This window comes from Artemia sp. Qi Xiang Cuo, chromosome 10 (genome assembly GCF_049724085.1).
Source record: "Artemia sp. Qi Xiang Cuo chromosome 10, ASM4972408v1, whole genome shotgun sequence".
Classification (NCBI taxonomy): domain Eukaryota; kingdom Metazoa; phylum Arthropoda; class Branchiopoda; order Anostraca; family Artemiidae; genus Artemia; species Artemia sp. Qi Xiang Cuo.
In genome coordinates this window covers 76,251,246-76,279,014 of record NC_142803.1, presented here as the reverse complement: position 1 = coordinate 76,279,014, position 27,769 = coordinate 76,251,246, and the positions used below count along the sequence as shown (strand labels likewise).

General features: G+C 34.5%; 1 protein-coding gene across 1 annotated transcript in view; it reads right to left on the bottom strand.

Moving 5' to 3' along the window:
• Nucleotides 1-19,208: 19,208 nt before the first annotated feature.
• Nucleotides 19,209-27,769, bottom strand: part of LOC148948182 (uncharacterized) — a 445,032-nt gene continuing 436,471 nt past the window's right edge. The window contains exons 4-5 of the mRNA XM_089096127.1: nt 20,775-20,945; nt 19,209-19,408 (exon numbers count right to left, since the gene is read on the bottom strand). Coding sequence (XP_088952253.1) covers nt 19,209-19,408; nt 20,775-20,945 — 371 coding nt within the window. The remainder of the gene's footprint in view (nt 19,409-20,774; nt 20,946-27,769) is intronic.

The following is a 27,769-nucleotide window of genomic DNA, read 5'->3' as shown; positions in this document are numbered from 1 at the left end:
TCACAACTTTATTTTTTAAAATAATAAAAAACTTTAGCGTAAAGAGTGAAGCGGTGAGGAAGGGAAAGTCCCTTCCATATACGTAATAATTTCTAGTCGTTTTAAGTTTTAATGTCGCTCCTTACTTTCAGTTTAAAAAACTTGTTTTTTTTATTTAATCATTTTCAAAGACCTAATTTCCAGAACTTTCTGCACCGTCGAAAAATGAAAATCTGAAAAATTTTGATTGCAAGTGTTTGGGAAAATCGTGGACGTGAGAGGGGGGTTAGTTTCCCTCCAATCACTTACAACTAATAAAAAGGAAACTGGCCCTCTCAATTTCCAATTAAATGAGCCCCTTTTATAGTTTTACAACAACTCTATCTATAAAAATCTTATATGTCCCCAGGGCATAACTTACAACTTTTACCCTCGGGGGCTCTGGGGGGTTTGTCATCCTTTAAATAAATGATTTTCTGAATTTTCAGCTACGCTGAACAAATGGCTATCTCTAAAGTTTGATTGAATGTGTTTGGGAAATGGTGGGCGTGAGAGAGGGGTTAATTACTCTTCACTCACTTTCAACTATTAAAAAGGGCAATTTCAATTTCCAATCAATTGAGCCCTTTTTGAAATTTCTACAACAACTTTCTATATAAACCTTATATGCCCCCAGGGCATAACTTAAAACTCTTGCACTGAGGGCTCTAATGGGGTCATCATCCTAAAAGACTAAATTTCGAGAACTTTCGAGTACGTTGAACAAAATGGATATCTCAAAATTTGAATGGATGTGTTTGGGGAAATGGTGAGCGTGAGAGGGGGGTTAGTTGCCCTTTAATAATTTTTGACTATTTAAAGGGCACTAGCCCTTTCAATTTTGAATTCAATGAGCCATTTTGGAAGTTTCTACAACATCACTTTCTATGAAAAACCTTGTAGTCCCCCAGGACATAACTTACGACCTTGGCCCTGAGGGTTCTGGGGGTGGAGGGGTTGTCGTTGTTAAAGACCTAATTTTCCATACTTTTAACTACGTTGAATAAAATGGCTCTCTATAAAAATTTGATTGGCTGTGTTTGGGAACAATCTGAGGGCGAGAGGGGGGTTGTGCCCTCAAATCACTTTCGAGACTACTTAAAACGGCAATAACCCTTTGAATTTTTAATCGAACGAGCCCTTTTTCAAGTTTCTAAGACAAATATTTCAATTCAATTTTATATGCCCCCAGGGAATACCTTATAACCCCTGCTCTGAAGACTGTGGGGGGAGTGTTCTAATCAAAGGTAAAAATTCCTGAACATTTAACTGCGTGGAAAAAATGGCAATCTCAAAATTTTGATTGGATATTTTTTGGGAAAATGGTGGGCGTGAAGGCGTGTTAGTTGCCTTCCAATCACTTTCGACTACTAAAAAGGGCACTAGCCATTTCGATTTCCAATCGAACGAGCCCTTTTAAAAGTTTCTACGACAACGCATTCTATAGAAACTTTATATGCCCCAAGGGCATAACTTACAACCTTTGCCCTATGGGCTATGGGAGGGGGGTTGTCATCTTCAAAGACCTAATTTCTAGAACTTTCAACTACGTTGAACAAAATTACATTCTTAAAATTTTTATTGGATATGTTTGGGGAAAAGGTGGGCATGAGAGGGGGGTTACTTGCCCTCCAATCACTTTCGACTATTAAAAAGGGCACTATTTCTTTGAATTTTCAATCGAATCAGCCTTTTTTGAAGTTTCTACGACAACACTTTCTATTAAAAACCTTATATGCCCACAGAGCATAACTTAAAACCCTTGCCCTGAGGTCTGTGGGGGAGTGTCCTCCTTAAAAACATAATTTCTCTCTAGGAATCAACTACGCTGAACAAAATTGACATCTAAAAATTTTGACTGGATGTGTTTTGGGAAAAAGTGGGCGTGAGAGGGGAATTAGTTGCCCCCGAATCACTCTCGACTATTAAAAAGGACACTAAACCTTTGAATCTCAAATCGAATGAGCCCTTTTTAGTTTTCTACGACAAAGACTTAAATAAAAACTTGCAGCCAGGGGATAACTTATAACCCTTGCCCTGAAGAACGGGGGGGGAGTGTCCTGCTCAAAGGTATTATTTCATGAGCTTTAAACTGCGTGGAACAAAAAGGCTATCTCAAAATTTTGATTGGATGAGTGTAGGGAAATGCTGGGTGTGGAAGGGGTGTTGGTTGCCTTCCAATCACTTTCGACCATTAAAAAGGGCACTAGCCATTACAATTTCCAATCGAATATACAATTTGAAGTTACTACGACAACGTGTTCTATAAAAACCTTATATCCCCCCAGGGGCTAACTTGCAACCTTTGCCCGGGGGGCGTGGGGGTTTTTCATCGTCAAAGACCTAATTTCCAGAACTTTCAACTACGTTCAACAAAATAGCTATCTTAAAATTTTGATTGGATGTGATTGGGGAAAAGGTCGGTGTGAGAGGGGGGTTAGTTACCCTCCAATCCCTTTCGACTATTAAAAAGGGCACTAGCCCTTTGAATTTCCAATCGAATGAGCCTTTTTTGCAGTTTCTACGGCAACGCTTGATATAAAAACCTTATATGCCCCCTGGGCATAACTTACAACCCATGCCCTGAAGACTGTGGGGGAGCGTCCTCCTCAAAAGCAAAATTTCTATCTGGAAATCACCTACGCTGAACAAAATGGTTATCTCAAAATTTTGATTGGGTGTGTTCTGGGAAATGGTGTTCGTGGAAGGGGTGTTAGTTGCCTTCCATTCAATTTGAATATTAAAAAGGGCACTAGCCACCCTATAAAGTATAATAATACATTGTGCCAACATCGTTCTTATATGCCTCCAGGGCATAACTTAAAACCCTTGCCCTGAGGGTTGTGAGTGAGTGACCTCCTAAACAACATATTTTTATCTGGAAATGAACTACGCTGAACAAAATGGCAATCTCAAAATTTTGATTGGATGTGTTAGGGGGAATGATGGGCGTGAGGGGGGGGGGGGGCTAGGTGCCCTCCAATCCCTTTCGATTAATAAAAAGGGCACTAGCCACTCCAATTTCCAATCGAATGAGCCCATTTTGAAGTTTCTACGACAACTCCTTCGATACGAAGTGCCCTGGTCTAAGACCAAAAAACGTTAAATAAAAAATAAATAATACATTGTGCCAACATTGTTCTTTACTTAGGCAGCGCTATTCCACTGCAAATTAATTAGTGGGCGTGAGAGGGATGTTAGTTGGATTCCCATCACTTTCGACTATTAAAAAGGACACAAGCCACTCCAATTCCTAATTGAATGAGCCCTTTGTGAAGTTTCTACGACAACTTCTTCGATACAAAGTGCCCTGGTCTTAAGGAAAAAAATAATAAATAATACATTGTGCCAACATCGTTCTTATATGCCCCCAGGGTATAACTTAAAACCCTTGCCCTGAGGGTTGCGGGGGAGTGACCTCCTCAAAAACATATATTCTATATATGAAAATCAACTGCTCTGAACAAAATGGCTATCTCAAAATTTTTATTGGATAAATATGGGGGAATGATGGGCATGAGGAGGGGGGCTAGTTGCCTACCAATCACTATTAAATAGTGATTGCCCTATTTAATAGTTTCTGTGGTAAAGCTTTCTAATTTAGTTAATTATAAATTTAGTAAAAATATATTAAGACGCAAATAAAAAGTTTAGAAATACCACTTTTTATTAAGATAAGGAATATATCCTGCCAAGTTTCTGCTTAAAGGGAAATTGAGAAATCACCACTTCCTAGCTATTGCGTCGGTTGGTTAAAGGAAGGTGTGGTTGATAAAAATGTATAAAAGTTACATTTTATGGGAAGGGGTAGACGGATAATATTTTTATGCCGGACTGACCTCTGGTCCATTGTTTTAAGAAATTCCTTGGAATCTTGTCGGATCATTGTAAGTTTCTATGTATCCTATTACGTATTATTGTAGTTTTCCGAGACTTGTGGTCTACTTGGGACCACCAGTCCCAGTAGAAAATATATATCTTTTATAATTTTATGTTAACTGAATAAAAATATTGTGTTAGAGACAACCTTGATTAAATCTATCTTTAGCCCCTCAAACATACCCAGCTCGTACGTCTCATTAGTTCGGTCATAGCCTAAGGCACACTACCAAAGTTTAAACACCTTAGGGCCAGAGTTTACCTCCCCTATAAAGGGAGAAATAAAGGCATCTACGACAACATCACCCAAATACCATAAATACACATCATCACAACTGGTGGCCGCTGGAAAAACTGGGTCTAGAGGGCTAGATAAAAATAGTAGATTGAAATAAAATGGCTTTACCAGAGGAAAAAATTACTATAGTTATACCAGAATACGCGGGAAATTCAGATGTAGATGAGTTTATCAAAAAATTAAAAATTTTCGACGAACTAACTGAATCGTTTGAGGATAAGGTCAAAGAGCAATGCGTTGCAGCCAGATTAAAGGGAAGCGCCCTGAAACATTTTGAGGCAATTAAGGAAAAAGAGCCTAAGGACATCAGTACTCTAATTGAATCTTTTAAAACAAGATTCATAGAGACAAGCATCTCCGAGAGGCTAAGAACAGAGGTAGGGACATTCAATACCTCAACTAGCATCAGGAATATGCACACAAAATATGTAGATCCGAGTGTTTACAGTAAAAGAAGGCTGGAGATGACAATACAATACGAAATGTAAAACTACATACTTTTACATAAAGGCTATTAAATAATTTATTAAGACCAATATTATCGAAGAAATCTGAAAATTTCGAGCAAGCTGTAATAATAGTCAAAAAAGAGGTAAAAATTAACGAGACTATGAAAAAGTTTGATCAGATGTCAATAAATAACACGGGAGCCCAAGAAAGTATAAAATATGAAAGGGGACAGAAACAGGTGAACTTTGAGGAGCCAAATCGTGAACCAAAAAGGCGCGACGGAGGCCGAGGGTCGCCGTCTAGGGAAATAGCTGACAGATTCCCAGACCTTGAGAGATTAGAAGCTAATAACTATAGAAAATATGGGCGCCCTCCCACACCAAAGACAGATAGTTGGGGAACCAACAATGACAGATCAAAAATATTTAGAAGTAACCAGGAAACAAACAATGTAAGAGAAAATTTTATTGCTATTATTGTAGCAAACCAAACCACTATGCAGCAGATTGTTGGCATAGAATATGCAAAGAAGGCCAGACGTACAAGACAAGACACCAGTTCAGAACGCAGGGGGGAAGAAATTTAGGAAGGCAGGGAACACATAATACTTGGCAAACACCTAATAATATTCCTGAACTTAGGCATAGGAGGCAAACGGTTAACAACACTCAGGGTCAAAGTAGCAACACTGAAGAAAACTGGGATAACCCCAGAAACTTTTGGCCAAACAGTGGGCATTTAAACGGAGAAACCAGCATGTAAGGGTCGACAGAGCTGTTTCCTTACAAAGACCCCTATATAGTTTAGAATGTTGCGATACAAATGCAAATAATAATAGTCTACCGATTTTGCGTTGTTTTAAAATTGAATGTTTTCAAAATTTACCATGTTTATTAGATACAAGTGCTTCTAAATCATTAATTCGAGAGGAAGTTTTTAAGAGGTTTCCTCCTCGTGTCAAAAATCGCGTAAGCAGATGCTAGAATACCCTGACATCAGTGACAGGGCACAGATTGACAATTTTAGGAGAATGTCCATTAAAATTTAGCAAAGGAGATAAAGAAATAATCGTAACAGTGATAATATGCAAGCAGCTACCATTCTCTTGTATTCTAAGAGTATATACCATCAGAAAATTAGGGATCGTATTGGAACCCATATTGGAAACAATAACCATAAGCCAGGAAAATGAAAATAATAGGCAAATTTGCGTAACAACAGATAACGAAAATGACAATTCAAATTATAACCTAAAAATAAGCGGAAAAATCACAATAGAAGGCGGAACGACAGCTCAAACCCCAGTGACGTTAAATACAAAAGAAGGAAAAGTTAAAACCATGGACGTCATGATAGGATAATACACCATAAGAGAATACCACATGACTTTCGTGGAAAATAAAGTTAATGAAAATGGTATAGCATACTTAAACTATAAAATCTAAGTAATAATAAAGCAAAACTGAACCAGATAGAACTTGTATCAGTGGAAAAGATTTCAAATTCAGAGATAAAATCTCTAAACACTCTAAATTTAAGCGTAAATTTCACTAGCCACGAAAAATTCTCTTCATTAAAACCGCAACCACAAGAACCGTATGTAATGTCAAAAACGGATTTCTTGTAACAATTTGAGTTAAAACATTTACCGCAAAACATAAAAACTAGAGTGGAAAATAATCTTTGGGATTTCAAATGGACTTTTTCAAGACAAAAAGCGGATTACAAATTAACTCAATCACGCACAAGATATCAACAGAGGGCCCTCCAATCAAAAAGTCACCGTATAAAACACCTTATCATTTAAAACCATGGCTAGAAAGCCAAATAAAGGAAATGGAAGATCAGGGAATAATTATAGAAAGTGTTAGCGATTGGTGTTTTCCACTAGTAATAGTCAGGAAAAAAGATAACACCTGGAGATTATGTATAGATTTTAGAGCACTAAATGCCGTCACGGTAAAAGACAAGATGAAGTTACCAAGAATTGATACGATTTTAGATTCGCTGGGAGGTTCAAAATATTACACTAGTTTTGACTTAATAGCTGGATACTTGCAAATCGCTATAGATGCAGAAACAAAGGATAAGGCTACAGTAATTTTAGATGATGGAAGAACGTTCACATTTGAACGTATGCCTTTTGGCTTATCATTTAGTCCAAATTGTTTTATTCGACTAATGAATTTGGTGTTAAAAGATAACGAACCAGGAAGAGAAAAAGATACCTTGTCTTATTTAGATGATGTAATTTGGTTTAATGAAAACCTGGAAGACCACTTGGTCGGACTTAGAAAAATACTGGAAAAGTTTAAAAGCAGGCTTAAAATTAAAACCAGAAAAGTTAAAAATAATAGTACCAAAACTAGTTTTTCTTGGACACCTGATAAACCAAGGTACTATTTCACCAAATCCAGAAAAATTTACAGTCATAGAAAATGTACAGCCTCCTAAAGATCAAAAAAGCTGCAGATCAGTTTGTGGTTTGTTAAGCTATTTCAGACGATATATTAAAAATTATGCATCAACAGCACAACCTTTAACAAACCTTTTGAAAAAATCAGGTAAATTCGAATGTCCAGTGGACGCAAAAAAGGCGCTAAATGAAATAAAAAGGCAATTATTACAGGCACCAAATACTTAAACTACCAGATTTGTCACAAGACTTCTATTTACAAACAGATGCTTCAGGGTACGGTATTGGAGCCATATTATTAAACATAAATTCTGAAGAAGTAGAATCAATAGTCCAATAGGCCAGCAGGTCACTGTCGGAGGTAGAAAGAAAATATTCGACTCTTGAAAGGGAATGTTTAGGAGTTGTACTTTTTACAGAATATTTTCGACAATTTTTACTTGGAAAAAAATTTATTTTACGCGTAGACCAAAAATCATTAATTTGGCAACATACGATGCAAAATACTTCAGCCCGGCTGACACGGTGGATACTACGGCTGCAAGCATATTCATATACCCCAATATATATAAAGGGCCGTACAAATGTTTTACCAGATTTATCACGAAATCCCGATAAGGAGGGAAATATGATTACAACCATCCAGAGCGAATTGGAAGGGGTAAAAATACTATCTAATGAAAATATTTCAAATCATCAAGATAAGGAATATTTTTGTTTAGCGATGAAATCCTTTTTATAAAAAGGAACGGAACTTCCAGAGCACTTTAAACATTTTTTAAAGGACTTTGATAATTTTTATCTGACGAAAGTAAAAATCTTTTGGTAAGATATAGACCATCGCAAGAATATAGAAAAAATTACTTAAAAATTACTCCCGCGATTCCAAAATAACTAGGAAGGATAAATTGTACAGATGGCACATGCAACGACTGGCTGTTACATGGGAGAAGCAAAAACTATCGGGAAGCTAAAGGAGATTTTTTTCTTACCAGAGATATACTCAAAAGTAACAGCTTTCATACAAAACTGCCAAGAGTGCGCCAAATAAAAGTCGCCACCAAGGACCCCTAGGGTTGAATTAGGTCTCTACCCACCCCTTCAGAGGGTAGGAGAATTAATGTAAATAGGCATTTGCGAGACAGGAAGGATTTTACCAGTTTCCGAGAAAGGAAACAGGTGTTCAATAACCGTAGTTGATCATTTCAACTCGTACTTGTACGCTTTTCTAATTGAAGACGAAAAGTCAAAAACTTTTGCAAAAGTTTTGGTCGATTGCCTATTCTTGGAAAATGGAATTTTTCCTAGAGTTTTACTTAGCGACAATGGGCCATGTTTTAGACCCAAATTATTAGACGAAATTACAGAATATCTGGATGTGAAACGATGGTTTACATCGTCTTATATTACAGCCGCTAATGGAAAGGTTGAACGCAAACATAGGGAATTAGCTTACCTGCTGGGAATACATGCAAGAGAGGAAAATGAAAATTGGGATGAACATTTACCATTTGTAGTCTTTGCAATAAATACGGCTTTTTCACGTTCCTTAAAAGAAACGCCATTTTTTGGCAACATCTAAGAGATCCCAGTATTTGTTTAGATGAAATACAAAATGATAGAATATATAACAATCTAGACCAATATAAGCAAGAAATGGTGATACGAATGAAAAAAGCTATAGAACAAGTTAAAGATAATATGGAAGATACGAAAACCGAACAAAAAGAAAAAATATGACCGAACAAGCAAAAATAAAACAGATTACTGTTTAGGAGACTTGTTTTATGTATCCAAAACCAACCTGGAAGGGACAAAAAAGCTAAAACCGAAATGGGATGGGCCCTACAGGATTATAAAAATTCTACCAAATATGGTCTAAAGCATCAGTATAAGGAAAAGGAAGAACTAGTACACCATAATAGAATGAAAAAGGGATATTTTTCAAAACCGTGGAAAACATAGCCTATTCTTTCAGACGAAGAAATAGAGGAAACAATTTCACCAGTATATATCAGAAGACCAAATGAATTTTATGACCTTTTTAATGACCACAAAGGTTGGGAGGAGTGGAAGGGGTATTTTGCCCAGTCTTGGCTACAAACTCTCCACAACAAACAAGAGAAAAGGGGAAATATTCGATTCTCATTGGATACTAACGATGAAGAACATAAAACACAACACAATAGCTTAAAACGTAATGAACCAAAGGTAAAACCCACCAAGGAAGAAGAATTGGTAGGAACTAATGAATTATCAGATTTTTATACACTAGACTTACCTGTAGTCTTAATAAAAAATGGGTTTTGGAACAAACTTCTTCTACCACAAACCAGTGAAAAGAACGTGATACCGATAATTCTTCTAAAGAAATTAAAATCACTAAACCAGGGCCATCGTTAAGAAAAGCCTCTTTAAGAGAGAAATTATGGAGAAAAGTAAAGAAACTTGCTGGACAGGAACAAGTTCCTTCGTCAGCAGCACAGGTAGCTAAATCACTTATGAAAAACGCCAAACATCAGGAGAAACAAAGATTAACGACGAGGCAACAAAATATTTGACGAGGCAACAAAACCGCGCTGGAATTCAGAGCCTTGTAAACCACACTATAGAGACCACGGAAAAACTTGCAAATATTATAAAGAAGAGAAGCAAAAATTTGGAGTCCAAAATTTGGACCAGGAAACGGAGAAAGGCAGAACAAGCGTAGCCCCCAGCAGATTAATATTTGAATAAGACAATTATAACGGAAAAAAATAATAAATAAAAATAAAACGAGTAAAAAGCCTCTAAAATAATATCTATATTTTTCTTTCTTTAATTGGTATGTAAATAACATCAAAGTTTTCCTTTCAATATATAACGCCAGTAAAAATTATTACCGTCACGTAGAAAAGAAATTACAAAAAAATTTTTTTAGCCTAAATACTCATAAGTTCCCAGAGAGAAAAAAAATAAGCTCCGTTCTAAAGTGACATCATAGCTTCCTGCAAAAAATTTTGTCTCTGAGACGAAATAAAACTTCGCGAATGGTGTAATGAGTAGACTTGTCAAAACGAATAAGGCTACGTTTCATAAAAGAAATTTAGTAAGGCCACATAACTTTTTAATAGGTTTAGTGAAACTAATTAAATTATGTATATTTAAAATCACCATGAAAATCCGATTCTTGTGATATGTATATTGAAAGAAATGTATATTTTGGAGGGATAATTAAAAAAAAAAAAAAAAAAAAAAAAAAAAAAACGAAGCAGGTTAGTCTACTGAAATAGGGTCATTGGAAGCTAGCAAATTTGGAGTGAGTTCAATCACTGCTGGTCTCTCGTTGTTAAGTAAATGCGAAGCATCTACTAACCTTTGACTCTCTGAGGTGACACTTTCAGTCGAATTGGAAAAAAATTGTTTTTGAAGAATTTTAAAATTATATAATTGGAAAAACCAGTAGTTAAATAAAATATCTAGTTTTGCGAATTAAAAAAAATACTTGTGTAAGTTATTACACAATGTTTATATGTATATTCTATGTTTTTATTTACTTTAAGTTTTAACTAATGATTTAAGGCTATATCTAAATGTTTGACTTCGAGTCAACGTATAAATATTTTTATTGTGAAACAATTCGTTAAGTATTAAGTTTGAAAAGAATAATCCAGCAAGAAACATAACGTTTCGATTTTAGCGAGATATTATTTTTGGAGTAATTAAAAGTAAGAAAAAAAAATAAGAGTAATTAAACTTTACAAAATTGAGTGTTTCTTTCTACTAGATACATAAAATGCTATGCTTTATGTATATTCTAATGTGAATATTTATTTTAGATACAGCCCTAGCTTTTCTTTGGAAATCAAATTTTTCGTAACATCCTTTCGGATCCATTCTTTTTTTCAATCATTATTTGACACATTTTTGGAAAGTAAAAAATTTTGAAGCCACTTCAAATGTATCCTGATACTAACATCTCATACCATCAGAAACCAAACCATATCTGATAAACTGATATTTTGGAAACTATAGCAGTATTACAGACTTTACTACAAGTTCATCAGAAAGTGAGATAAAATCAGAACTTAATTTAGGCCTAGAGAATGTGCTACATATCCCAAATGGCTTATATTATGAAATATGTGAAAATTTTAAAACCAAAATTGTTATGTGTAATTTATCCAAGGCATTTCTAAACCTGAAAAATAAACGGTATATCAACCACATCGCACAGATAAATTAAATTATTAATGAGATTTAAATTTAAACTCAAATAATTCATAAACTTTTCTAATATAACTTGAAATCTAATTTAAGCAGAACCAATAATATAATGCTTAAGCCGCTTGGGGTCAAGTTAAAACAGAAGATGCATATGAAGAAGGGTAAAAAGAGTATTTTTCAGTCCTAGAGACAGAGGAAACGAGAAACAAGGATGAATTTCAAATTGAAATCCTTCGACAAAAAAAAGAACATGGCCTATATTGGACCAGAAACATGACCCTAAGGAAACCCATTGAGGGTATATGCACTAATGACCCAAAGATGGCAGCAGAATAGCTGTAAACAAAGTTAAGTTGTTTTAAAAGTAAAATATTGAGAATTGGGACAATTCTTCGTTAAATGGGGAGTATTGTGGTAAAGCTTTCTAATTTAGTTAATTATGAATTTAGTAAAAATATATTAAGACGCAAATACAAAGTTTAGAAATACCACTTTGTATTAAGATAAGGAATATATCCTTCCAAGTTTCTGCTTAACGGAAAATTGAGAAATCACCACTTCCTAGCTATTGCGTCGGTTGGTTAAAGGAAGGTGTGGTTGATAAAAATGTATAAAAGATACATTTTATGGGAAGGGGTAGACTGATACTAATTTTATGCCGGACTGACATCTGGTCCGTTGTTTTTAGAAACTCCTTGGAATCTTGTCGGATCATTGTAAGTGTCTATGTATCCTATTATATATTATTGTAGTTTTTTGAGACTTGTGGTCTACTTGGGACAGCCAGTCCCAGTGGAAAATATATATCTGTTATAATTTTATGTTAACTGAATAAAAATATTGTGTTAGAGACAACCTCGATTAAATCTACCTTTAGCCCCTCGAACATACCCAGCTCGTACGCCTCATTAGTTCGGTCATAGCCTAAGGCACGCTACCAAATTTTAATTACCTTAGAGCCAGAGTTTACCTCCCCTATAAAGGGAGAAATAAAGGTATCTACGACTACACCACTCGAATACCATAAATACACATCACCACATTTCGACTATTTAATAGGGCACTAGCCACTCCAATTTCCTATCGAATGAGGGGCACTTCGATACGAAGTGCCCTGGTCTAAGACCAAGAAAAAAAAGAATAATGCATTGTGGCCGCATCGTTCTTTACTTAGGCAGCGCTATTGCGCTACCTCTGACTATTTTTAAATTCCAGTTGTTGATTTTAATTTACAATAAACTTTCACAGTAGAAAAGGATAATACAACTTTTAGCTTATTCTGTTAGCTGTATTCTTTTATTAAAAATTAAGTAATTGCCTTCTAAGGGAATTTAAAATCAGATCTAGTGAAACTCAAGAAATTTAAAAAGTATTTTCAGAAAAATAAGTTTTTAGTTTTTTAATATCCACTAAAATGTAACAACATTTGTAAAAAATAATTTTGAGGACTCAATCAATTGTTTAGGTTAACTAAGAAGGACAATCTTCCTTCGACCAACTTATGACAAGGTCTAAATTTGCTTTCAACTACTCTTTTTTTTATCAAAATATTGTTTCGGCATCCATGCCAATGTTATTATGAAACTAATTTCACCGTTATACCATAACACTTTAATTATACTTGGAGATAAAATACTGATTTAAAAACAACAAAAAATATCCTCATTTAATGGATTTTCTATATACCATAGCTGCAGTGACAGCTGTAACCTAAGACAGAGTAGATAAATATGACAGAGCTTGAAACTCCCTTAAAATGGCAGTATCTGTCTATCTGGGTCTATCTGTGCTTAATACGCTGTGAGGATATTATCGGCAGAACACGTACCTCAGTTTAAAATGAAATTGAAACATATTTTTTGAAGTATGATTGTTGAAGTGTTGCCCTGAGGTTTGTTGGGGAGTAAAGTCCTCAACAGCATATTTTGTATCTGGAAATCAATTACGCAGAACAAAATGGCTATCTCAAAATTTTGATTGGATGTGTTTATGGGAATGATGGGCGTGAGGGGGGGGGGGGGCTAGTTGCCCTCCAATCACTTTCGAATATTAAAAAGGGCACTAGCCATATCAATTTCCAATCGAATGAGCCCTTTCCGAAGTTTCTACGACAACTCCTTCGATACGAAGTGTCCTTGTCTAAGACCAAGAAACAAAATAAATAAAAAATAAATAATATATTGTAACAATATCATTCTTTACTTAGGCAGCGCTATTGCGCTGCCTATGAAATGGTGGGCATAGAAGGAATGTTAATTGCCTTCCAATCACTTTCGACTATTAAAAAGAGCAAAAGCCACTCCAATTTCGAATTGAATGAGTCCTTTTCTACGACAACTTCTTCGATACGAAGTGCCCTGGTCTCGAGGAAGAAAAAATAATAGATAATACATTGAGCTAACATCATTCTTATATGCCCCCAGGGCATAACTTAAAACCCTTTCCCTGAGGGTTGTGGAGGAGTGACCTCCTCCAAAACATATTTTCTATCTGGGAATCAACTTTGCTGAACAAAATGGCTATCTCAAAATTTTGATTGGATGTATTTGGGGGAATGATGGGCATGAAGAGGGGGGCTAGTTGCCTACCAATCACTATTAAATAGTGATTGGTAGGCAACTAGCCCCCCATATCAATTTCCAATCGAATGAGCCCTTTCCGAAGTTTCTACGACAACTCCTTCCATACGAAAAGCCCTGGTCTAAGACTAAGAAATAAAATACATAAAAAAAATAATACATTGTGCCAATATCATTCTTTACTTAGGCAGCGCTATTGCGCTGCCTATGAAATGGTGGGCATGGAAGGAGTGTTAATTGCCTTCCAATCACTTTCTACTATTAAAAAGAGCAAAAGCCACTCCAATTTCGAATTGAATGAGTCCTTTTCTACGACAACTTCTTCGATACGAAGTGCCCTGGTCTCGAGGAAAAAAAAAATAATAGATAATACATTGAGCTAACATCATTCTTATATGCCCCCAGGGCACAACTTAAAACCCTTGCCCTGAGGGTTGTGGAGGAGTGACCTCCTCAAAAACATATTTTCTATCTGGGAATCAACTTCGCTGAACAAAATGGCTATCTCAAAATTTTGATTGGATGTATTTGGGGGGAATGATGGGCATGAGGAGGGGGGCTAGTTGCCTACCAATCACTATTAAATAGTGATTGCCCTATTTAATAGTTTCGACTATTTAATAGGGCACTAGCCACTCCAATTTCCTATCGAATGAGGCTTTTTCGAAGTTTCTACGGCAACTCCTTCGATACGAAGTGCCCCGGTCTAAGACCAAGAAAAAAAAAAGAATAATGCATTGTGGCCGCTTCGTTCTTTACTTAGGCAGCGCTATTGCGCTACCTGTGAATATTTTTAAATTCCAGTTGTTGATTTTAATTTGCAATAAACTTTCACGGTAAAAAAGGAAAATACAACTTTTAGCTTATTCTGTAAGCTGTATTCTTTTATTAAAAATTAAGTAATTGCCTTCTAAGGGAATTTAAAATCAGATCTAGTGAAACTCAAGAAATTTAAAAAGTATTTTCAGAAAAATAAGTTTATAGTTTTTTAATATCCACTAAAATGTAACAACATTTGTAAAAAATAATTTTGAGGAATCAATCAATTGTTTAGGTTAACTAAGAAGGACAATCTTCCTGGGACCAACTTATGACAAGGTCTAAATTTGCTTTCAACTACTCTTTTTTTTATCAAAATATTGTTTCGGCATCCATTCCAATGTTATTATGAAACCAATTTCACCGTTTTACCATAACACTTTAATTATACTTGGAGATAAAATACTGATGTAAAAAACAACAAAAAATATCCTCATTTAATAGATTTTTTATATACCATAGTTGCAGTGACAGCTGTAACCTAAGACAGAGTAGATAAATATGACAGAGCTTGAAACCCCCATAATCTGTCCATCTGTGCTTAATACGCTGACAGTGAGGATACGATCGGCGGAACACGTACCTCAGTTTAAAATGAAATTGAAACATAATTTTTTGAAGTATGATTGTTGAATTATTGCCCTGTGGGTTGTGGGGGAGTGAACTCCTCAACAACATATTTTCTATCAGGAAATCAATTACGCTGAACAAAATGGCTATCTCAAAATTTTGATTGGATGTGTTTAGGGGAATGATGGGCGTGAGGGGGAGGAGGCTAGTTGCCCTCCAATCACTGGTTTCCAATCACCAGGTTAGTTTCCTGGAGACTTTTTGTCTTGAAATAAAAAGTTTTATCAAACAGTTCGTGGTTTTTAAGGGATCCAGGCTAATTCAGTTAGGATTGTTTATAAGCAAGAAAAAGAAAAACAGCCATAAATTTGTTATTGTCAATTGATCCATGGTTCCTGTTTAGCATTGATTATTCTCATTTTTTGTGGAACTAAATCAAACAATTGACAACTAATTATATCTTGCATTCTTGTGTAAGTTTTTGGTTGTTTAAAAATCCTCATTATTATGCATTTCAGTTTTGGACAATGTAAACTTCTGTTTCTTTTGAGGTTATCAATTTAAGAGGATTTTTTTTGGGTAAAATAGGGATTAGCCTTTTTAGGCTTGTGTGGTTCCACATTGGTCAGTGGATGAAAAGACAACTTAAATTGCCAAAAAACACAGAAAACTATATATATATATATATCCAAAATGATAATTTAAATGTGAGAATTAGAAAACATGGAACAGCTTCAATTCTTCATCAAGTTTTCTCTTTTAAATTAAAATCAAAATTCTTCCTAAGGTAAAAGTTGTAGTCTATACACTGAGAGGGTTTTTCTAGAGTAGGCTGTTAGATGCTAATTCAGAGCTGACTTAAATGAAAATACCCTTTTGCTCAAGTCAAAATTAAATAAGGTCACCTGTATGCACTCTTTGAGCGTGTTCAAATAGTCTAGTCACGGCAAGCATTTCTTGCATAGATCATCTTTTAAACAGTTTCTCCCCAGTTTGAAATCTTTGGAGCTCATTTAAAAACCTTGATGTAAACAGGCATTTCTTACATACATCAAATTGGTAACAATCAAGCAAATTTGTATTACTAAATAAACTAAAATAGCTAAAGAAATTAAACACATATAAAAACATTGGAAAAAAGCAATTTGATGTACCAATTGGTACATCAATTGGATCAACTTGCCAGTAAAATTGCTAAAATCACACGTTTTTCTAAACACATCACATATGAAAGGTCTCTCATCTGTAGGCTACACAGTCTTCGATGTGTATTCAAACTGAAAAGGTTCTCATCAATATACTTGTCAGGTTTCTAAAATGAAAGTTTTCTCATAAATATGCACTCTTTGGTAGCGGTTAAAATTTGGCACTGTAGAGAATGTTTGGTCATAAAGATCCCACTTCAAATGCTTCTTACCCGTCTGAACTCTTTGGTGCCGGTTCAAATGTGATGCTTGAGAAAAGGTTTTATCACAAACGTCACACTTAAACGGGTTCTCACCCGTATGCACTCTCTTATGGGTGTTCAAATTTGATGTTGTAGAAAAGGTTTTATCACAAATGTCACACTTAAAAGTGTTTTCACCCGTATTCACTCTCTTATGGGTGTTCAAATTTGATGCTCTAGAAAAGGTTTGGTCAAAATCATTACACAAAATTCAATTCTCACCCGTGTGCACTCTTTTATGGGTGTTCAAATAAGATGCTCGAGAAAACTTTTTATCGCAGACATTACACTTAAACGGTTTTTCACCCGTATGCACTCTTTTATGGGTATTCAAATTTGATGCTGTAGAAAAGGTTAGGTAACAAACATCACACTCAAACGGTTTCTCACCCGTATGCACTTTTTGGTGCCGATTCAAATGTGATGTTGTAGAAAAGGTTTTATCACAAATGTCACACTTAAACGGTTTCTCACCCGTATGCAGTCTTTGATGGGTGATCAAATTATATGCTCGAGAAAACGGTTTATCGCAAACATCACACTTAAACGGTTTTTTACCTGTATGCACTCTTTTATGGGTGTTCAAACTTGATTCTTGAGAAAAAGCTTGGTCACAAATATCACAATTAAACGGTTTTTTACCTGTACGCAGTCTTATGTGCCAGTTTAATTTCTGTATTTGAGAAAAGGTCTTTTAACAAACCTCACATGTATATGTCTTTTTCTTTACATGAGTTCTTTTATATCTTTTCAATTTTTCTTTATTTTTACTTTGAAGGTGACTTTTCAAACATGTTTTCTGAGATTCTAAGCCTTTTCCTTCTGACTCTGATGCACAAGAAATTAAGAAACTGCTTGTGGATGGATTCTTTGAAACAACTAGTGACGTATTTCCCTGTAAGTGAAGTCCAGACACGTGTGGTGAAGTGGGACCTAAAAGATTAAAAGTCTACAGAGTTAACCAAATAACACAAATAATAAAAACTCTTAAAACTGAAAACAAATATATATCTTTCAAAATGTTTTGAAAGTCTACAGAGTTAAAAACAGAAAAAAACAATACAAAATATTGTCAAAATATAGTCTCAAGAGACAAAATATAGTCTCCCAAAATTTAAAAGCTGAATTCAACTAACTTTATTGCTTTCTTACACGTCTTATAACGTGTAACACGCGTTATAACGTGTTACACGTCTATATTCCTATCTGAAGCACTGAAGTCATGTTTTCTTCAGGTTACAAATAACAATTCAAAAAGGATAAATTATTTTAATAGACAATGAAAAACAATAAAACCAATTCTGGACATTTCGGTCACACATAGTGACACCGCCAACACCATTTGGGTACTTTGAATAGTTTAAATAAAATTCCTTTGTAACAAAGAGTCAGGCTGGAGTACCTTGTGAGCAGATTTATTTGCTGTGCTATACATTTTTCTTATAGAGACAGGCACATATTTTAGGTTCAAAATTTCTATTGAATATTTATATAAATTATTTTAATAGACAATAAAAAACAATCAAACAAATTCTGGACATTTCGGTCACACAGAGTGATACCACCATCACCATTTGGGTACTTTTGAATCGTTTAAAAAAAATTCCTTTGTAACAAAGAGTCAGGCTGGAGTACCTTGTGAGCAGATTTATTTGCTGTGAAATACTTTTTTCTTATAGAGACAGGCAAATATTTCAGGTTAAAAATTTATACTGAACTCCGAAAAATAAGTATGTTGTTTTAGTTCACTGTTCATCGGCTATAAGCGAATTGTTAAACAAAACAATATTTAGGTTGTGACTGAGAACTGGTCACAGGCAACTGATAACTAGTGATTGAAAACGGAACTTTTAAGAGCTCATCATCGTGCATTTACATGCAGAAAACAAGTTTGTTTGGTATAAAATTTTCGCTAGGCTCAGATTTTTCGCTTCGATTTTTTTTTTGGTTATCATTTGTTACTTTGTATTAAAAGGTTTTATCCTTCTGAGGAAAACGTGACTTTTTTTTTAATTCAATGAGACTCGCTATGTTCTTCTAGCTAAATATTTAAAACAACTCGTTCTAAAATAGACAAAAAACTTTTCACTTCATCTGCACAAAATGAATTTAGTATTTTGTTTGAATCTAGTGTTTTCAATAAATTAATACTCTACACTAAAGATTTCTGGTAGGCGGTTCAGATAATAACAGCCAATTTTCTGCTTCTTTCAAATTCACCTTGGAATCAACGTAATATACAGATTTAGTTCTTTATCTCTTAATTTGAAGAGAAATATACACTATAAATATGGATTATAAAATGTACATAGGGACACAGCTTGAAGATTTATTACCAAGCCTTTTGAAAACAATAAAACCTGCTAAACTACTTTCAAGTGAAAGTTTTAAAATATTCATTAAAGACTAAAAAAGTGATTTGGCCAACACCTGCACACAGGAAAAAGATAAAACAAAAGTTCCATCTTAAGATAAAGTCTCTTTGTCCTGTTTTTGTCCAATAAAATAATATCTAATACACTTTAATTAACAAAAAAACAATGTTTCAGATATACCTACATTGTTAGAAAATTTGGGTTCCAATTCCTGGGTGTCGTCTTCAAATTTACATGGTCCTGAAATGCTAGGTAAATTCAGCAAAGTAACATCTTCACGTTTTGGTGTCAAAAGTTGATTTGGAAAATAAATAGTCTTGTCAAGGTCACGCGGTAAAGCGTCGGCAAATTCTAAAACAAATTTTAAATTAAACAGACATATAAAAATTTCAACCACACAATTGGGGGGGTTGTCTGCATTAGTTCCAAAACAATAAAATACAAAATATACTCTCCCAACATTTAACAGCTGAATTCAACTAACTTTATTGCTTTCTTACACGTCTTCTAACGTGTAACACGTGTTATAACGTGTTACACGTCTATATTCCTATCTGAAGCACGGAAGACACGTTTTCCTCAGGTCTAACAAATACAATTCAAATAGGGATAAATCATTTTAATAGACATTGGAAAACAATAAAACAAATTCTGGATATTTCGGTCGCACATTGTGACACCACCATCAGCATTTGGTTACTTTAGAATCGTTTAAAAAAATGTCCTTTGTAACAAAGAGTAAGGTTGGAGTACCTTGCGAGCAGATTTATTTGCTGTGCTATACTATTTTTATATACCCAAACACATATTTCAGGTTCAAAATTTCTATTGAACTGTGAACAATAAATACATTGTTTTAGTTCACTGTTTATCGGCTATAAGCGAATTGTTAAATAAAACAATATTTAGGCTGTGACTGATAACTCGTCACAGGCGATTGAAAACTGGTGATTGAAAAAAGAACTAGTAAAAATTCATCATCGTGTATTTACATGCAGAAAACACGTTTGTTTGGTACAGAATTTTCGCTAGGCTCTGATTTTTGTTTAGATTTTTTTGTCATCGTTTTTCACTTTGTATTAAAAGGATTCATCCCTCTTAGGAAAACGTGACTTTCGTTTTTTTTTTTTAATCCAATGAGACTCGCTATCTTCTTATAGCTAAATATTTAAAACAACAGACAAAAAAACTAAAAAAAACCTCTACAAACTTCCAGACAAAAAACTCCCTAAACAGACAAAACTTTTGACTTCATCTGCACAAAATGAATTCAGTGCTTTTATTTGAATCTAGTTTTTTCAGTAAATTTAATATTCTACAAGAAAAAGTTCTGGTAGGCAGTTCAGATAATAATATCCGATTTTCTGCTTCTCTAAAATTAACCTTGGAATCAAAATAATGGACAGATTTATTTCTTTATCTCTTAATTTGAAGAGAAATATATATACTATAAATATGGATTATAAAATTTATATACAGACATAGTTTTAAGTCTTATTATCAAGGCTTTTGAAAATAATAAAACCTGCAAAACTACTTTGTGAAAATATTAAAATGTTCATTAAAGACTACAAAAGCGATTTGGCAAACACCTGCACACTGGAAAAAGATAAAACAAAAGTTCCATCTTAAGATAAAGTCTCTTTGTCCTGTTTTTGCCAAATAAAATAATATCTAATACATATCAATCAAGAAAGACAAAATGTTTCAGATACACCTTCATCGTTAGAACATTTGGGTTGCAATTCCTGGGTGTCGTCTTCAAATTTACACAGTCCTGAAATGCTAGGTAAATTCAGCAAGGGAACATCTTCAGGTTTCTGTGACGAAAGATGGTTTGGAAAATGAAAGGGCTTCTCAAGGTCACATGGTAAAGCGTCGGCAAATTCTAAAACAAATTTTAAATTAAACAGACATATAAAATTTTTTACAGTAAAGCTCACTAAAAAAATGCAACTGCATATTCTTTTTATTTACGTGTAAAAATGTAAATATTATACACATACATAAAATTAAATGTCCCAATAATTAAATGTCCCAAAATTTAACGGCTGAAGTCAACTAATTTTATTCCTCTCTTACACGTCTTATAACTTGATATTCCCATATGAAGCCCCAGGACTACCCCTGATTTGGTGGTAATATATCGTTCATCATACCTGCACAGGGAAAAGGTTGACAGAAAAATTCTCTACGGGATGATTACTTGACTCACTAAAATTAAAAATAAAGGCTAATAATGTGAATTCAAATAAATTTAGTGGCACAAAGAAGCCACTTTTATCAACCCTCAGCTCTTAATCGTGAGATCCAAAAACATACGCAGTTACATTTTTTTTTCTTAGGACCACGTAATGAAAAAGGCAAAAAAAAGGGACTATTATTTTCTAAAGTAAAGTAGCTTTTCTTTTATTCTGTAACAGAAAATTTAACTGTATAGAATTACTATTTTTAATTAAAGAATTCTCAGAAACTGTGATGAGATCAGCCGTTTTCAGAATTTGTGGCAAGTCCATGAAAGATCTTGGAGAACGGAGTTATAACAAATTATAAGAATTATTATACTATCATCAACACTTGTCCTAAAATAAAAAATATACAATGATTGATGACTAATAATGACTTTTAACCACTGCAAAGCATATGTTATCTTAATACAGTTGAAAGCACAGGATCGACTCCTTCAGCTGTGAAAAGGGTGAAAAAATTCGAAAACTTATTCAAAAATTAATTCAAAAACAAAAAATTTGCTCTTTACTGAAAAAATATAAGTGTTTTTACTTTTATAGCTTTAATAAATCAAATAATATAAACATTTTGATTACTAAATATCAGTATTAAACTGACAAAGCACATTCATTTGTATTTTTTCAGTAACGTGCAAATTTTGTTCTGGCCTTGGGAAGGCATATAGGTTTTGCGCCCAACTTATGTTAATTTCTGCTCGTAATGAAATTGACTAGGTTAATTATTGTAATTTCTGTTCGTTTTGGGTTTTATTTATTTATCGATGCTGATTTGTGGTAGTTTCACGCATGGTAGATTATTTGATTTTATCTTTGCTAATTTTTTGATTAATAGAGTTCTCTACTTTTCTTTGAAAAAGTCATTTTGTGGAAATTGTTTTAAATTCATTTATGTTCATTTTATATTAACATAATATTTCCAGGGAAAAAGAAAATTATACTTTAAATCTTTTAGTTTTTAAGACTTTATAGTTGGGCCTGCCAAATCTTGATTGGATGTGTTTTGGAAAATGATGGGCGTGAGAGGGGCGTTAGTCGATATCCAATCGCTTTCAACTATTAAAAGGGGCACTAACCCTTTCAATTTCCAATTGAATGAGCCCTTTTGAAGCTTCTACGACAACGCTTCCAATGAAAAGTTTATATACCCCAGGGCATAACTTACGACCCTTGACCTTAGGGCTGTGGGGGGAGAGGGGTTTCCATCCTTAAAGACGTAATTTCCAAAACTTTCAACTACGTTGAGTAAAATGGCTATCTAAAAATTTGGATTGGATGTGTTTGGGGAAAAGATGGGCGTGAAAGAGGGGTTAGTTGCCCTCAAATCACTTTCGACTATTAAAAAGGGTACTATCCGTTTGAATTTCTAATCGAATGAGCCCTTTTTCAAGTTTCTAAGACAAAGATTTAAATAAAAACCTCATTTATCTCCAGGGCATAACTTATAATCCTTGCCCTGAGGGTTGTGGGGGAGTGTCCTCCCCAAAAAAATATTTTTTATCAGGAAATCAACTATCCTGAAAAAAATGGCTGTATACAAATTTTTATTGGATGTGTTCAGGGGAATGATGGGCGTGGGGAGGGGGGGCTAGTTGCCCTCCAATCACTTTTGACTATTAAAAAGGGCACTAGCCCTTTGAATTTCCAATTGAATGAGCTTTTTTAGAAGTTTCTACAACAACGCCTTCTTTAAAAACCTTATATGTCCACAGGGCATAACTTAAAACCCTTGCCCCGAGGGCTGTGGGGGAGTGTCCTCCTCAAAAACATATTTTCTATCTGGAAATTTTCTATCTGGGGGTTAGTTGCCCTCCTATCACTTTCGAATATTAAAAAGGGTACTATCCCTTTGTATTTTAAATCGAATGAGCCCTTCAATAAAAACCTTCTAGATTTCAATAAAAACTTTATAGATTTCAATAAAAACCTTATATGCCTCCAGAGAATATATAATCCTTGCCCTGAGGGTTGTGGGGGAGTTTCCTACTCAAAATATATTTTCTATCTGGAAATCAACAACGCTGAACAAAAGGGCTATCTCAAAATTTTTATTGGATGTGTTTGGGGGAAGGATGGGCGTGGGGAGGGGAGGGCTAGTTTCCCTCCAATCACTTTCGACTGTTAGAAAGGGCACTAGCCCTTTGAGTTTCCAATTGAATGAGCTTTTTTAGAAGTTTCTACAACAACGCCTTCTATTAAAACCTTACATGTCCCCAGGTCATAACTTAAAATCCTTGCCCTGAGGGTTGTGGGGGAGTGTCCTCTTCAAAAAAATATTCTTAAGCCGGAAATCAACTACACTGAACAAAATGGTTGTCTCAAAATTTTGATTGGATGTGTTTGGGGAAACGATGGGCGTAGGGGGGGGGGGGGCTAGTTGCCCTTTACTCACTTTCGACTATTAAAAAGGGCACTAGCCCTTTGAATTTCCAATCGAATGAGCTTTTTTTGAAGTTTCTACGACAAAACCTTCTATAAAAACCTTATATGCCCCCAGGGTTTAACTTAAAACCCTTGCCCTGAGGGTAGTGAGGAAGTGTTCTCCTCAAAAACATATTTTTTATCTGGAAATCAACTATGCTGAACAAAACGGCTATCGCAAAATTTTGATTGGATGTGTTTGGGGGAATAATGGGCATAGGGGGGGGGGGGCTAGTTGCCCTCCAATCACTTTCTGACTATTAAAAAGGGTACTAGCCCTTCGAATATCCAATCGAATGAGTCTGTTTTGAAGTTTCTACGACAATGCCTAATATAAAAAACCTTATATGACCTTAGGTCATAAATTAAAACCCTTGACCTGCAGAATGTGAGGAAGTGTTCTCTTCAAAAACTTATTTTCCATCTGGAAACCAACTACGCTAAACAAAATGGCTCATCTTAAAATTTTGATTGGATGTGTTTTGGGAAATGATGGGCTTGGGGGGGGGGGGTGGGTGGGCTAATTGCCCTCCAATCACTTTCGACTATTGAAAAGGGAACTAGCCACTCGAATTTCCAATTGAATGAGCCCTTTTCAAAGTTTCTACGATAACTCCTTCGATATGAAGTGTCTGATTAAAAAGAAAAAAAAACATTGTGGCCAAATCGTTATTTACTTAGACAGCACTCGCGCGCGGCCAATGACTTTAATTACAATTCAATATAGTATACTTTTGTAAAAAAAAACAACAACAAAACAATCCGTAATCAATAGATTTTCTATATACCATGGTTGCAGTGGCAGCTGTAACCTAAGACAGAGTACAAAGATATTGACAGAGCCCAAAACCCCTTAAAATGGCGTCAATTTGAAACAAAAATTCACCAGAAGTTACCCGTCCATCCTTTTTATTGGCACCCTTCATACCCTTTTTTTTAAGCAACATACTAAAGATAAACCAAATCCCAGCGTTACCAATTGTTTAGAAACAAGTTTTGAAAAAAAATTGTCCTTCTGTGCACTAAAATTTTGAGTTTGAATAATTTTGTTAATAGCTTGGAAAAAAAGATTCACTTGAATGACATCATATTTATGATCATATTTACAAACCATGCAGCTTATTTGTTTGAATTGCTGCCAAAATCATTGTTGGTGTTTTTTAATACAGGTAAAATTATAAAAGATCCACAGATAAACATGTAATACAAAGTATTTTGAGTCTTTTCAAGCAGTTCGTGGTAACGAACTTTAAGTAAGGAGCGACCCGGCTCAATGGTAACGGAAACTCTAGAAAGCGGTATTTTGATACAAATAGATACACCAAAAGAATCAGATTTTAATGCTGATTTAAAATATATAAGTTTCATCAAGTTTAGTCCAAGTTTAGACCCATCAAAAGTTACGCGCCTGAGAAAATTTGGCTGATTTTCGAAAAAAGGGGGAAAGACCCCCTAAAAGTTATATAACCTTAATGAAAATCACACCATCATATTCCACGTATCACAGAACCCTACTGTAGAGGTTTCAAGCTCCTATCTACAAAAATGTGGAATTTTGCATTTTTTTGCCAGAAGAAAGATCACGGGTGCATGTTTATTTGTTGTTTTTTTCTCCCAGGGGTGATCGTATCGACCCTTTGGTACTAGAATATCGTGGGAGGGCTCATTCGAACGGAAATTAAAAGTTCTAGTGCCATTTTTAAGTGACCAAAAAGATGGAGGGCAACTAGGCCCCCTCCCACGCTCATTTTTTTCCCAAAGTCACCCGATCAAAATTTTGAGATAGCCATTTTGTTCAGCATGTTCGAAAATATTATAAGAATGTCTTTTAGGATGACTTAATGCCCCGAAGTTCCCGGAGGGAGGGCTGAAAGTTATGAACTTTACCCAATGTTAACATATAGTATTGGTTATTGGGAAGTATACAGACGTTTCCAGGGGAGATTTTTCCTGGTAGGGGGGGGGGGGGTCAGGGGTTATGTGGGAGGATCTTTCCATGAAGGAAGCTTTCATGGTGGAAGGGACATTGCTATGAAGGGGACGCCGGACTTCCCAGCATTATTTAAAAAAAGATCAGAAATTAAATATAAAAAAAACAAGTTTTTCAACTGCAACAGCAGCAACATCAAAACTTTAAACGAACTTTAAACTTTAAACGAATATTACATATATGATTGGGTTCACCCCCTAGTCAATACCTCGCTCTTTAAGCCAAAGATTTTTTAGTACTTTCATAAGAGTTATTTATTCTAATTAACGGCCTCTGTGATTAAGCGGTCATTTTTAAAGAATTGGAACAAAATTCGAACTTTCGCTTAAAGAGCAAGGTATTAACTAGGGGGCGAACCCCCTAATATACGTATTAAAAATATATGAATATAGAAGTTCGTTACGTAAGTTAATTCGTAAGTTACGTATATTTATTACTAATAAAAACGTTCGTAAATAAAATTAAACAAGTTTTGAGAAATCAATTTAACCAAATAAAAGTAAATTAATATACAAATTTTGTTTTAATTATTCATGTACGGTGAGCCAAGATCAAAACCTGCATTTTTTCAAAAACGTTCAAAAATTAAATTAAAAAAACAAGTTTTTTTAACTGAAAGTAAGGAGCGACATTAAAACTTAAAACGAACAGAAATTATTCCGTAGCCTATATGAAAGAGGCTGTCCCCTCCTCAGCGCCTCGCTCTTTACGCTAAAGTTTGATTTTCTCACAACTCTATTTTTTTTTTTTAAACAATGAAAAACTTTAGCGTAACGAGCGAGGCGTTGAGGAGGGGACAGCCTCTTTCATATACGGAATAATTTCTGTTCGTTTTAAGTTTTAATGTAGCTTCTTACTTTCAGTTAAAAAAACTTGTTTTTTTTATTTAATTGCCAAAGGTATTTTAAGGAGTTTCATAATAACTATAAGACAAATTAATAACGTAGACCGTTAAAAACAACGCAAACTACAGTTAGAATACTTGCACGAACAACAATTACAAGTCGAAATTGAAAATGAAAAAAAATATATAAGGTTAGAATATACATATCAACAAGTATTATAAGCAACAGCAAGAATCGGGCAAACAATATTTAGCAATAGCATTGTTTGCTATTATAAGCAAACAATATTTTGAAAAATTGTCATCCTGGAACTTTCTGTCTTGCAATAACAACCCAAATAGATCTACAGCAGGTGTGCAAACAGCTCCAAAGGCGCCAGTACCATAAATTCAAGAGATGTCAACACTTCAGCAGCACAACTTGTGTTTTGACAGCATTACTTTGAGCACAAACTGTCAAATATCATTTCTCACTTGCTACACACCTTTGCAAATGTCAACTAAAGAGTTTGAGAATTTTCTTTTTTAAAGTAATTTTTGAAAGAAAATTCATGTGACTGATTGATTACGTATGAAACTATTTGTTCAAATTTTGAAGCATATTTTTGAGTATTATTTTGTAAATTTTGTTCAAGAGAACAAATTACATAACAAACATCCCCCTTCAGGAGTGATCGAATTGTTTTTAAATATATAGCACCTAAAACATTACATAAAGAACATTGTAAAGTATAAAATATCAAGTGCAATGAGTTAATTTACAAAAGATGTCTTATTCAGTTTTCATAATGCCTAAAGGACAAGGCAAAAGCTTAGACCATCAAATATGATAAGACTAATCTGAGCAATTGAAGTAAAGGGTATGAAAAAATGACTAGGCTAAATAATAAGTTAGACTGAAGAACAAAGAAATGGATATTTAGAATACTTGCATTGGCAACAATTATAACCAATCAAAAACAAAACCGAGGAACAAAGAGATATGCAGGTACAAGACATCCAACAATGAGAAGCAAAGCAAATTAAAATGGAATTGAAGAGCAAAGCAATATGGAACAAGGTTAATAGATATGGCACAGCAAAAACAAAGAAATATGTGGTTATAAGATAAATGGCAGCAAGAATTAAATGTAGGCCTAGAGATAGAGCAAGTATCATAAATTATAAAACTGAAATGAAGACTAAGGATTTTTGCTTTTATAATAAAAGGA